Source organism: Uncinocarpus reesii, genomic scaffold (genome assembly GCF_000003515.1).
Source record: "Uncinocarpus reesii 1704 scaffold_4 genomic scaffold, whole genome shotgun sequence".
NCBI lineage: Eukaryota > Fungi > Ascomycota > Eurotiomycetes > Onygenales > Onygenaceae > Uncinocarpus > Uncinocarpus reesii.
This window is the reverse complement of record NW_003052497.1, coordinates 1,852,904-1,865,772: the sequence shown is the minus strand read 5'-3', so window position 1 is coordinate 1,865,772 and position 12,869 is coordinate 1,852,904. Positions and strand designations below refer to the sequence as shown.

Genomic DNA, 12,869 nt, shown 5'->3' with positions numbered 1-12,869 from the left:
AAATGTGAATTGATTCAAATGAGTATATATGTTGTAATTTGATTGGAAAGGATCGTTGATTACTCTGTAGCTAATATATGTACCTAATTCCCCAAAGTTGCATGCGATGGCAATTATTGTATAACATGGCGCTTTGGTAATTTGCAAGGACCACTTTCAATATCTTCATCATCTTCAGAGGCAGCAGATCTATTCCCTTTGTCAGAGTAAATTGCTGGGATGGAGCAGTCTCTAGTTTTTCTCTTTCTACCGTGATTGGGCTTTTACACGGTTATGCGAAGTTGACCTTGGCAACAGTTTCATAGAATGCTGCGCCTTGGATTTCTGCAAGTTCGATTTCCATCGCAGAAGGTTGTCGAGAGCCATCTCCAGCCTGAAATGGAAAAGCAGTTAGTTTTGTCAAGGTCGCAACAGAGCTAACAGAAGCCAACACGTTGCTCTCTGGCCTGTGTAGGCGAAAAAAAGCCAGCTCCTGTGAATGGGAATTACTTACAGCAAAAGTCCCGGCACCCCAGGGGCTGCCACCTCGAGCTTCTGAAAGGTTGGAGAGAAGGGGGAAGGCAGTCTTGTACCCAAGTGGGACGAAGATCATTCCGTGGTGAACAAAGGTGCTCATCGCGGAGATGACGGTGGACTCTTGGCCACCTCCGGGCGTTCCGGTAGAAACGAAGGTGCCGACGTATTTACCCCAGTAACCACCCTTGGCCCAGATAGCACCGGTCCGATCCCAAAAGGCCTTCCATTGAGCGGGGAAGTTCCCGTAACGAGTGGGAATGCCGAATAAAAGAGCATCGTATTCCAAGAGGGCTTCAGGTGTGGCGATGGGGTATTGGGATTTGGCAGGGGCATGCATCTTGGCCAGGACTTCATCTGAGAGGGTTTCTTGGATTCTGGCAAGGATGTTAGGTTCCAGGTATTTTCAACAAGTTCGCTGCGTGTTTGGTGATGGGGAGGGGCCTACTGGTATAGTTGAGCGGTACCGCCGGCGGCCTCAATACCTCGCTTTTCAGCTTCAGCAAGCTTCTGGATGTGTCCATACATGGAATACTAAGCGTCCACAGTCAGCGGTGATGGTCAAGTGCGCCCAGCAGGGACGGAAGCACGCACGAAAACAATTGCGATTTTAGGCGCCATGGTGAGCTAGAGGTGCAATTGAGTTGGTGTAAAGGCTAGGGAAGTGTCTCAAGAAAGGATAGAAGGTGAACACAGGGCAATTGAGTTGTTCCCGATATCTGGCCATGGTGAAAGTGGGATGGGGAGGCCGGTATATATACTCGCAAGTCAATGACGTGCCTGGGGAGACAAGCTCGCCCTGGACCAGAGTTGCACCGGGAGCTTGAGAAATCCCCCGATGCTCCCAATTCCGCATCTAACTAGGTTCAAGGGAAAAAGGGCTTGTGAGAGCCTGACAAAACGGACTTCTCGGGCACGGCGAGACGGACAGCCCGCAGCCGATGCAGCACAGGGCCCAGTATTAGTAAAGATGGCCTATTCTTGGGGCCTGGTGGGGTATCATCTGGAGCAACGGGAGAATCCATCTCGGGTGGCACAGTGTTCCATGCTGATGCTGAGATAAAGCTGACAAAGGCGTTTGCGAGAGTGTTAAACGCCACGCACGGCTATTGAACATGCATGTGCAGCACAGCGGTTGGTGATTGCTGACAGCTGATGAGTGATTGCAGAATACCCTGTCGATTTCTTCCAGGATGAAGTAACTAACTCTCATTCTTGTAACTAATGCTGCGAGCGCCCTCCAGCTGGACAAAGTCCAACAAGCCAACTGCAACTCTCATTGAACTTCCAGCACAACCAGGCCAGTTCCCCAACTTTAACCCAATAGTTGATCAATGATGGAGCTACCATGCTGCTGTTTGAGTTACACAAGCTGGAGCAAGGAGATGCAAAACCCCCGAGTTTCATCAATCAACCATCACTAACCCGCATTTGTAGCAGACAGTCTCACCAATCGACCTTCACACGAGGCCCGCTTTCGACTGTTAACACTCCATGATGGCACTGGGTAAAGCGCTGAGCTGCATCGGCGCTGTTACGGTCTGCTGCGTCCTTTTGAAAGTCTCGTCAATCATGCTCGAGTACGTCCGCCCCTCCCGCCTCTCCAAATACCTTCGCGAAGACACCGTTGCCTATGCCCTCATAACGGGAGCCACAGACGGCATTGGCTTGGGATTCGCACGCGAACTCTGTCGACAAGGTTTCGGCGTTATCTTGCACGGCAGAAACCAACAGAAGCTCCAGCGGACGCAAGATGCGCTCAAGGACGAATTTCCCGACGCCCAGATACGTACCTTTATCTGCGATGCGGCGCTGCCAACTCCTCCAGAAGTCTTTGATGAGCTTGTACGAGACCTGGTAGATGTGAAGCTGACGATTCTAATCAACAACGTTGGGGGCTCAGCTGGTGCCGCCGAGAATCCATTCAAGAGTTATGAGGAGTGCACAAGCGATCAGCTCGACCGCGTGCTTAACGTCAATGCCCGGTTCATGACGCAGCTGACGCGGGCGTTGTTGCCGCAACTCCGCCAGAATGGCCCCAGCATGATTCTCAACATTTGCTCTTTCTCTGCCCCGGGGATCCCTTTTGTTACTGCGTATAGCGCTACGAAGGGATACATCAAGGGCTTTTCCGCCGCGTTGAGCATGGAGCTGAAGATGCAGAAGAAGAATGTTGATGTCGTCACCCTCATCGTTGGGGAAGTGCACACTGCTAGCTATCGAATGCCGCCGAGTTTCTTCGTCCCTACTGGAAGAGAGTTTGCACGGTCGGCTCTGAAAAACGTCGGTTACGGCAGTGGGACGATCACGGGGTATTGGCCACATGCGATTCAGCATGCCTTTGTCAGTGCGATCCCGGAGTGGATGAGACAGAGGTTTGTGATGCAGGCAGTAGGAGCTAAAATGGCCGCATATACCAAGCACGTCAAGGATAGTTGAAGATTTGAGTATAATAGTTTGTAGCCATGCAGCTGGACAGCACCGATGAGTAAAAACAGGAGACATTCGTCCATCCGCCCAACAGTCAATCAAATCCCCTAGGTTTGGGGGCCATTCTCAGTTTCAACAAACAGCATTTGTCAAGGCATGTTGGCTTTCCTCCTACAGCTCACACTGCTCTGCATCACGTCCCTTACATGAGTTCTATGGAAAGAGGTAGATACTAGTTGCTGGAGTTGTCTTTTCTGATCATATAGTCTTATCTGTTCCCTTTCTGCAATACATAATTTATTTTCTTATTTCTCGAAATCTCCTGAAATGCTTTTTGATATTTCTATCTCATAAACGGCTTCAACGTCTGCTTTCCTGTTCAACTTGCCAGTGATCTGAAGTCCTAACCTGCTCCTCACTTTCAAATCACTTCCTACATCATTCAGCCTCTAATATGCTGGAAAATGTCTTACTTACCTTCCAGTTTGTTCAACCCTGAATTGGTTTGTTTGGCTCCAGAGTAGTTATTAGTAATTCCATTTTTGATCAATGGAGAATAACTATATAATGACCAGCCGCAAGAATGTCCCCCCTGCCTTTGTAGTTACAATATATGCGGTTGAAAAAATTCCATTCAAATCTACAGGCAGTCAAGTTCACATCTTGACATTACAGCTCAAACCATGTTCTTCGCAGCACTATTGCTGGTTTTAGCGAGGCATGCTTTGCAACACGGAGGGGAATGCTGAGCAAAGCACCATCCAAACAGATCCATGACAAGCAAGCAAGCCACCGTTTGTCAGTCTTCAAGTTCTCAATCGGATGGGCTGGAGGGCCGGATCGAATAGACCCACTGAAGCGTGCCAGATCCATAAAGCAAGTATGGATTAACATTGGTGGCCGGCTCTAGTTACCGGATCGCAAAGGAGGATTGATACCATCCCACAGGAGAAACAGTGAAGAAAGACCATCTGTAGCCAAGTTTGTCAATCGATTTTATGTGTGTATGCACGTAAATACACCAACCACCCAATAGCCACTCTAGCCAACTCACAGTTATGCTTTCCGTCGCCTGGCCCCTCTCAGTTCACTAAAATCCCAGCATAAAAATAGTAGTTATTCCATTCTGCCCATGCTACGTATATCCATCCACATGAGGCCAGGATCTAGATCGGGTTTAGATAGAGCATGGTAGATGAGAGGTGGTTTTATGGGGCTCGAGGAAACGGTATGAGAGACTAGCATCGCAGGCACCGGAGACAACGAATATTTTTTTTATTCTAAACTAGCCCTCTTAAACCTTTTAGCAAGCTGACCATCATCAGGACAGGGAGGATTGGGGTTAAAGGGTTCATGGTGAGAATGGTGGTGATAGTGGGTAGAACTCTCAGCTTGCCAGAATGGCTGAGAGCGCTTGGGGGGCTGCTCACCACTCTCCTGAAGAATGGTCACCAATGTGGCCCAGCCCGATGTGTTAATCAACTGGACGCCATCGGCGGGGTCATGAGTTCGGGCGACAGTGCACAAAAGGGTCTCCTCATCCTAGAGCATCAAGTATTAGCGAAGGGAGATTCACGTCGAATAGAGAGTCATCGTTCTACCTTAGTCAAAATACCGAGCCCATGCATGAAGCAGAGCAAATGGAAATTAGACACAGCGCGTATCGCTGAATCAGGGTCTGTGCGAGACAAAAGCTTGTTTGCGACTCTCCGAATGTCTTGACTCTCCCCGATAACCTCTCGATTCTCAATCGGAAATGTATTATCAGTAAATAGGGGGGAAGACCCAGTTGGGAAACCATGCGTCAAAGTCACAAAGAGATATTCAACGGGGAAAGCTGGTTTAGCGTTCTCTTGCACGTTCGCGCCATACTCATTGACTTTCCTATAGAAGACTTCTGGAATGTAGCGTACTGTGCCAGTATCTGCATTTTCCAACTCGCTCTCAAGCTGGACGAGCATCACAGATGGGTCCGCGGAAGGTTCAACGATGTCCGCCCTCACCATCTCCACCGCCGAATTTGATGCTTGGTATGCACTGATGGAGATAGCACCATTTTCATCTCCGCTCAGAATGCACGTTACAAAGTTAGAGCCGAACCGGCCGGTTTCGCTCCATTTGCTTGGCTTCGGGTATCTCGCTTGAAGTTGAGCCGCAAAGATTACCTCGAGTGAGGAGAGATAGTAGGAATCGATGTGCCTCCGGCATATAACGGTTCCGTCTCCATGTCCTGAGTCTAAAAGATCAGTGAAAATAACGCCCACCTTTTCAAGCCCGCACAGCTTAGCGACCTGATCCACATCTTGCTCATTCTCCCATTCCCGGAGAGTAATTCCGTCTACTTCGTCAACTTGGGGCGGTTCGTAGATGGCCTGGACAACTGCTTTTATGCCGAGAGGCACTTCGGAATATTCTTCATATGTGCCATATAAGAAGCCCAGTCGCTGGGCACCCGATTTCCGCCAGAAATCAAGCAAAGAATCTATTAGATCTGGCGAAGCGAATTCAACATGATCCACCATTCGAAATTCTTGTGGCTGTAACGTGATGGCGCTTGGCTGACACTTTGTGCAAATCCCTTCTGGCCATGCAGGATGCCCGGAAGGACAATCTTTCCGTACCCTGTAGTAAGGCTCTGTGAGGGGAGGCATATAAGAGCTTTTCAGTTCTGGTTTGTTTTTCGATGAGTTGACCTTTCGCAGATACGAATGGAAGGATAGATGTTTAATCTTCTTATCCATCAAATATTCCGGGGCATACGGCTCCAAGGGCATACAATAATCGCACATTCCCTTTGAACCATGGCGACACATCTTCAGATCTCGTCCCCTGGGTATCTTGCCATCTTTCTTATCTAGTCGATCATCCAGTGCAGACTGTTGAACAACTTCCCATGGATTTTTGATAACAGCGGTTGGAGACGATGGCGCTCGAGCTACTGGCCGGTCTTCTTGCGGGACCGCCGCCCCATTTAACCGCCGTGAAATATTTTGTGAGGCTCCAGAGGTTGACTTCGCATCGCCATTCGCGAGAGACGATTGTTCGCTATAGCCGACATATAATTTATCTCCATGCCTTGGTTTTCCGCCTCTGTTACTCTCCACTCGAAGCCTAAAACCGCATGACGCCAGGATATAGCTTACTTTAGGCCAACCCTCTGTATCGCAACACCATTTAGCGAGCTTATCTTTCTCTCCTCACCGCCGGTTCCTATGGGCTGATTCGACAAAGTGATAGAACCCGGATCAACGTTCTGGGGTAAATTCGAAAGGATCTACCATACAAAAGAGACGCGTGTTAGCCCAGATCCTCATTTCCAACTCCCGCAACGGTTAACAGAAATAATCCCTGTTTGGGTAAAGTGGTACCTTAGGCAATAAAGTTGGGAAAAGCTCAGAAGGTTCAACAGTCAAGCGAAACTGTCCGTTCCGGCTCTCAAATCGGAGGAGGAGGTTCTTTGTGGGCCCCATGGCTGGGAGGTTGGAATGACGAAAGAGTCGGCTGTTTTAGAGAGCGTGCATTTCAGTTGGTAGTTGGCTCGGATGGCTTGCAATATTGATGAAAGATAACTCGATTTCTATAACCTCGCTCACCCAGGGCCTTTAAATGGGAGAGTTATTGTGGTCAAAGGTCTTTGATGCTTGGGGACTGGCGCATCATGACATGATGCTCCAGCTCGAAGCTTCTCCAGGAACAACATTTGCCCATCACCGGCGAAGCCGTCCACTCAGTTTGGGGTGTCAACCCCTCCATCCCAAACCAAATCCTTTACTGGTTTACTGGCGACAAAAGTCTGATAAACGATAAAGATAGGATATTCCGATCTGCATTAACAAGGCTCTCTTGACGGTTCCTAATTTGCCTACTATTCCGAAGCGGCCTTGTCTTTTCGGTGCTTTAAGCAAGCATTGCCGCTTATCCCAGCCTTCTTATCCCGTTGTGAGACTGGTTCACCTTGAAGCAAAGCCCAGTTCTCGCCTACCCGTTCATATGGTTGCTTAGCTACAGGCTTCCCAGCGGCCTCCAGCGTCCCGGAACATCGAGCTTGTTACTAGATGCTGACTGTGAGCAACTGAGTTTGGCTGTGGGCGGTTCGAAAGACAGGGCTAGAACAAGCTGTTCTACAATCTTGTCTTGCAAACATAACCTCGCAAGTATGGAATAAGAGCATTCTTACGGGGAATTTAGGGGACAAGGTGGCAATGTCGAACCATTGCGTACTGATACACCAAGTCACCATGCTCTCACCGTCTGGCGGATCATTCATATTGCAGCTGCTGGTATCAGTTCATCCCTTTTTCGGCCTGTTTGCCACCGGCCGAAAGATGATAGTTCCCATGAATCGATCCGTCCCGTTCAGATGGACTCATAAGGCCGAATCTCCGCGTCGAAACCTGTTTGGAATTTGATCATAGACCCCAAAGAGCCCTCATTTCGTTGTATGGGCTTCAATCGGTTATAAATCAAGGATGAGGCCCCCTTCGAATTGACGTCCCTGTGAAAATTGCAGAAGTTGTACACTCGCGCATACCAGTCAAATCCAAGTTTGTTTATCACGAAGAACTCATTATGGCGCCCCATGATTTTCAGCTGTCTTCCCAGAATATCAAGCTTGAGAATAACCACGTTCTAGCCGCTGATTGTGCCGACCTTTCTGGTCACTATCAGCACAGCACATTGGATCTTAATACCTGTCTCGGAGACAGCAATGGTAATATAACTACCCATTCGATTTCAGTTTCTCTTTCCCAACCCCATGTTTTTCGCGTCATGTCAGTTGGCTGAACACCGGATACCAAATATTATCAAGCTGAATCGTTCGACTGCTTAATGCTTCCATGCTGATGTGCACTAGGTAATTTTATGTGGCATGGAAAGGACTTCTCCTCGCATGCTCACAATATCTTATTCAATCCACATGAGGGGGCCGCAAAGGTGCCCGTATTGCGGGCTGATCTTGATGGTGGAAGACAACAGAGTAATGTGAATTTAGGGGAGCGGATCGGCAATGAAAATGGCCATCTCATTTTTGCATGGTAACTGATTTCTCTTTTCGGCTCATCAGCTCGGTGCTAACATAAATAGATGAAATGGCGGATCGACAAAGGTCGTCGGTGCCATTGACCATAGCCCTTGGACAAAAGTTGTTGAAAGTATTGCAACAAGTGACTTCAAATTATAAAAGTGTAATATATGGATTATAATGATTTCGGGTATATGTTGATATATGTTTACTAGCTCCTAGCTTTGCCAAATGAAAGGATGGGTTCTAGTAACTACCCAAGGCACTCTCAGGCTCCTTGTTTGAGGTGAATCCACATGCCAGCATTAAGCAACGATTAAGCACAGTCGGCGTGGCTTAAGGGAGATTCATACGACCATCATTGAGGCTCGTCCGTTGAGTCCAAATACGGAGTAGACGCATCTCCATCCTCTGAGCAACCAACAAAGCAAGATTGATCCTGGTCAAGTTGTCTGCAGGGCTCAAGATGCCATATCCGCCAAGACCAACAGCTGGTGAGCCTCGGCTCCGCCACTTTGGCTCACAGCCACGCTTGAAGCCCAGAAACGACGACCAAACTTCTTCCGCAACGGTTACTGCCCCGATGGAATACGACAAATTCCCTTCCCGGAAGTTGGTGCGTGATGTTGGTGAAAGCAGCCCTGAGGAGTCAGGGTTTATGGATTGGCCGCGATGCAGTTAAAAAGGGACAGGAGCGGCCTCAGACAGGCTGGATTGCTCACTAGAATAGTTAGCAAAGCACTCTTGTTCTACCTATATTTGATATTACTACCTTTTGACACTTGAGAATGGAGAACAAAGACCTCAGCCAAAGTCTAGGTTTTGAGAAAGAGATAGCCAAGGATGTCAAATACCCCCCGAGCATCGCGTCCTCCATCACCAGTGCCGAAACAGCCGTCGAATCCACTGGAACTGCGTTTCCCTTCACACCAAGCAAATCCCTCTTTATAAACTCGCATGGCATCCGTCTCGTCCGCCTCCCGGTCCCTTCGTCTGAGCTAGAGATCAATATCCACCGCTCCGATGGCTCGGTCGCGTACACCTCCAAGCGCGACAAGCGCTGTTCAGGAGACGCGACACTCTCAACGCCGGAGACAGGAGACATGTTAAAGACAATCTACTTCTTCGGACCGAACCGTGACCCCGTCATCCGTCCTATATCTAAAACTGTGGAGCTCGACGATGAGCCAGAAAGCTCAAACGAAGCCACGGGTCTCGAAATAAAAGTCACCAGCAGATGGAAGTCTCGCACGCAATACTTCACTACGCTCTACGGTGACTCCTTCCAGTGGCGATATGTCCGCTGCGACGATCCTCAGTTGGGCTGTAAGAAGTTGCTCGTCTTAGAGAAGCTGGACAATAACAACCCCAACTCCGTGGGGCGGCGTATTGCCCAACTAGTTAGGAATGAACAAACGAGACCGCCTGGTACCACGAAGACCACTGCTGGCAATGGAGGTGAATTGGTTTTGGACGCTGATGCGATGGGGGTTGAGATTGACGAAGCATTGGTGGTGGCAACTTGCTTGTTGATGCTAAAGAAGGAAGTTGATCGGAGAAGGATGGTGCAGATGATGGTGCTTGGTGGCATGTTGTCCGCAGGCTAAGCAGATCTCGAGGATGCGTCTAATTCTATAGCCCTTTGTGGCTGTAAACAGGATCTGCCGGACTGGTCATTTGCTTGTCATTTGGAACTCCTCGAATTTCCCGAAGCAAGAGTATTCTGAGCTGAGTTTCTCATTGTTTATACCAGACAAATCCTCCAACAGCAATAGCACCAGTTTTTTTACTGTAGTGGCCTATAAATAATTAACTAGTTCAATATGTCGTTGCGTCTTATCATAAATTGTTACCATCGCGCTAAAAAGAGGAATTCAACTTTCCTCCCGCATTGAAATTTACATATCCCATGAATCCAGTTTCAATGGCGTTCTCGACTCCCCAAGATATTCCTTGGTGGATCTCAACACTCCCATTGTATGGGTATGATTGGAGATAACCCAGGGATTGAATATCAGGACTGCTCCCTTGACATCTGTATGCACACTAACTCCCGCCCTAGCGCACTCATAAGAACTTGCTAGTTAATCGATCTAGTGTCACTGCCCATCCAAACTTCAGTTTCCGCGAGATGAAAATCGTCATGCGCAAGCGTTATGATTTCTGCACCAGCCATCTCGCCAACACCCAATGCTGATTGCTCAGAACCATGCCGGGGCAGCATGATTTTATACCCGAAGTCGTGGCGCCGCCGGGGTTTGCGGGAACTCGTTAATTGCTCGAGCTGTACAAATCGCAACGTTAGCCCAAAGACGATCGAATGTCTGCAGGGAACAGGCTAGTTATATGAAACATGTCCCGAGCCCTCTTTTCATACTGTCTCCATTCTCACCTTTGATTGCTCTGCTTTCGGTGCGAACCTTTGTTTCGAGAGACATTCCTTCGAGGTATTTGTCCAAGCTACCCGCTGCTAACTATCATGGGCTACCATGAAACGGACAATGTTGACGACTCTCGCATGGCACCATTGGCGGGAACCGCGAAGGATGCGGAGGATATGAGGCGTATGAATAGGCGGCAAGAATTAAATGTGAGAGGATTCTCGGAGACTATGGAGTATTACAGATCGGATCTCCTTAACATCTGGCTGATATAGCGGGTCTACACGACCATAACTCTTGCCGGATATGCTGTACTCCTGGGCTTAACATGGCCTTTCTCCCTCTTGTCAGTCCGCTCACTTTATTTCCTTTTTCCGTGGACAATACCTGCGACTAACCTCCGGGACAGCACTGCGGCTCTATCTCTTACAAACGGCGGCCCTGCTGGTGCCATTTGGGTCTATGCGGGAGTGTGCACTGGCATGTTTACTGTAGTTCTATCAATGGCGGAGATGACATCTCTGTAAGCCCATATACGGCTATTGGTACTATGCAATGTCCTGATTGATGAAGTGAACCTACCGCGGGCGGGCAGTACCACTGGGTAGCTGTATTTGCTCCTCCAAAATGGCGGCGAATTGCCAGCTATATTGTCGGTCGGTATCACAATATGCTCAATACAAGTTGCCGTCAGACCAGGCTAACCATAATACCCTTTTTATCCAGGATGGATGTGCGCTTTGGGATGGCAGACCATCGTTCCCGCACCGGCCAATGTTGCTGCCTCCACTATACAGGCTTTCGCCGTTGTGGCTTCGGATTCGTATGATCCAAAACCATGGCATGTCGTAGCACTGACAGTAGCAATCTGCACATTGGCTGTTGTTTTCAACACGTTTTGCGCCAGGAAAACTCCAGGGCTCGAAGGTGTTGTGTTCGCACTGTACATCATCGAATTTTTCGCCCTCTTTGTCATCCTCCTCGTCATGGGAGACCGGTCCAGCGCCAAAGAAGTCTTCACGGCCTTCCAAGATAATGCGGGATGGGGGAGTATCGGTACTGCGTGCTTCGTGGGCTCGAGCGGTCCCATCATAACCGTCATCGGAGCCGATTCAGCAGTCCACTTGGCAGAAGAGATGAAAGACGCGTCGAGACACCTTCCCAGGTCGATGATGATCACGGCAAGCGTCAATTATACCGTTGGATTTCTGATGTTGCTCGCTACTATGTTTGTCGTCGGAAACGTTCAGGAGGTCCTTGACACTCCTACCGGAGCCCCTTGGGTCCAAATCGTCCTTAATGCAACAGAAAGCAGGAAGCTAACATTGGCCTTGATTGCGTTTATAATCTTCTTTCTCGTGTTTTGCTCCATCAACGCAAATACGACTTCATCCCGTCAGCTTTACGCATTTGCACGCGATGGAGGACTTCCTTTCTCCCAATGGATAAGTCGCGTACGTTGAAGTTGGATTCCCTCACCTTAAAAAAAGGAGAAAACGCAACGGAATGAATGATTAATGTATCTTTGTAGGTTGCTCTCAGCAAGCATATTCCAGCAAACGCGGTCTGGCTGACATGGCTGATCGGTTGCTGCATCGCGTTGATACCCCTTGGCTCCACTGAAGCGTTTTTAAACATCCAATCCATTGCAATCTCCGCACTGTTGGCTTCCTATATTGTTTCCATCGTCTGTCGACTGCACAATCGCAATTATGGCAGCGTGTATGGGAACCTCACCAAGCCACCACCGTTCTTTCTGGGCAAATTTGGCGGAAACATGATCAATATTTTGGCACTCTTGTTCCTCATTTGTTTCCTAGTTGCTGCGGTCTTCCCGATTGAGCCGCATCCGACTACACAGTCGATGAACTGGAGTTCATTGACCTTGGGCTGTATAGTCATTCTTGCTTTGATCTCATGGGTTGTTCGAGGGGATCAGTACGAAGGACCCAATATTACTGTTCCGATCGATGATTCAGAGAGAGTGGAGATGGAATCTAAAAGTTAGCAAAGGCCTTATATCTGGAAGGAATTCCCATGTTGATAAGGGCCTTGTATGTACATACATACATACATACATACACCCAATCGTGCTTCCCGCGTGGAAGGGCAATACTGCGACTATGCAAGCACAAATAGACGGCAATCTAATTAACTTCCGCACGGATATCTCTTGTTCAATGGGTCTGATTCTCGGATGTCTATGATCTCAATGTAAGTGACCAGGCCAGGAAGAGGGCAAGATCATTCAAATCTCATGTCCCTAATCTAGGCGGGACAATTTGAGGAGCGATGCTTATTCCGGGACCGAAAATTGAATATTCACTTCTAGAAACCTGAACCATTGACTACCCCGGAGGCAGAAAACCGAGAAAGGACATATCCTAACAATCTTCAAAAGCATTCTGAAGGCGCGCCGACGCTCGAAAAGCAGAAATGACTCGAAGTACCTACATACAATATGGTGACGCAATCGCCCGCGAGGACAGGACGAACAGAGACAAATTCTTGTATCAGCAAAA

At 48.6% G+C, this 12,869-nt stretch overlaps 6 protein-coding genes across 6 annotated transcripts; 3 read left to right on the top strand and 3 right to left on the bottom strand.

Moving 5' to 3' along the window:
- Nucleotides 1-271: 271 nt before the first annotated feature.
- On the bottom strand, nt 272-1,134 carry UREG_06758 (NAD(P)H:quinone oxidoreductase, type IV; the record flags this gene model as incomplete). The annotated part of the gene is made up of 4 exons (XM_002583745.1): nt 272-373; nt 494-890; nt 962-1,047; nt 1,108-1,134. The coding sequence occupies 4 exons, from the start codon at nt 1,132-1,134 to the stop codon at nt 272-274; spliced, it is 612 nt and encodes a 203-aa protein (XP_002583791.1).
- Nucleotides 1,135-2,010: 876 nt separating this feature from the next.
- UREG_06757 (uncharacterized protein) lies at nt 2,011-2,952 on the top strand (the record flags this gene model as incomplete). The annotated part of the gene is made up of 1 exon (XM_002583744.1): nt 2,011-2,952. One exon carries the CDS (start codon nt 2,011-2,013, stop codon nt 2,950-2,952), a length of 942 nt encoding a protein of 313 aa, XP_002583790.1.
- Nucleotides 2,953-4,218: 1,266 nt separating this feature from the next.
- On the bottom strand, nt 4,219-6,413 carry UREG_06756 (protein NPL4; the record flags this gene model as incomplete). Its single annotated transcript, XM_002583743.1, has 4 exons — nt 4,219-4,485; nt 4,545-6,054; nt 6,087-6,217; nt 6,312-6,413. The coding sequence occupies 4 exons, from the start codon at nt 6,411-6,413 to the stop codon at nt 4,219-4,221; spliced, it is 2,010 nt and encodes a 669-aa protein (XP_002583789.1).
- An 886-nt stretch (nt 6,414-7,299) lies between these two features.
- UREG_06755 (uncharacterized protein) lies at nt 7,300-7,524 on the bottom strand (the record flags this gene model as incomplete). The annotated part of the gene is made up of 1 exon (XM_002583742.1): nt 7,300-7,524. One exon carries the CDS (start codon nt 7,522-7,524, stop codon nt 7,300-7,302), a length of 225 nt encoding a protein of 74 aa, XP_002583788.1.
- A 908-nt stretch (nt 7,525-8,432) lies between these two features.
- On the top strand, nt 8,433-9,573 carry UREG_06754 (uncharacterized protein; the record flags this gene model as incomplete). The annotated part of the gene is made up of 2 exons (XM_002583741.1): nt 8,433-8,620; nt 8,754-9,573. The coding sequence occupies 2 exons, from the start codon at nt 8,433-8,435 to the stop codon at nt 9,571-9,573; spliced, it is 1,008 nt and encodes a 335-aa protein (XP_002583787.1).
- Nucleotides 9,574-10,445: 872 nt separating this feature from the next.
- UREG_06753 (uncharacterized protein) lies at nt 10,446-12,355 on the top strand (the record flags this gene model as incomplete). Its single annotated transcript, XM_002583740.1, has 6 exons — nt 10,446-10,556; nt 10,623-10,693; nt 10,757-10,870; nt 10,921-11,003; nt 11,074-11,801; nt 11,879-12,355. The coding sequence occupies 6 exons, from the start codon at nt 10,446-10,448 to the stop codon at nt 12,353-12,355; spliced, it is 1,584 nt and encodes a 527-aa protein (XP_002583786.1).
- Between the last annotated feature and the right edge of the window lie 514 nt (nt 12,356-12,869).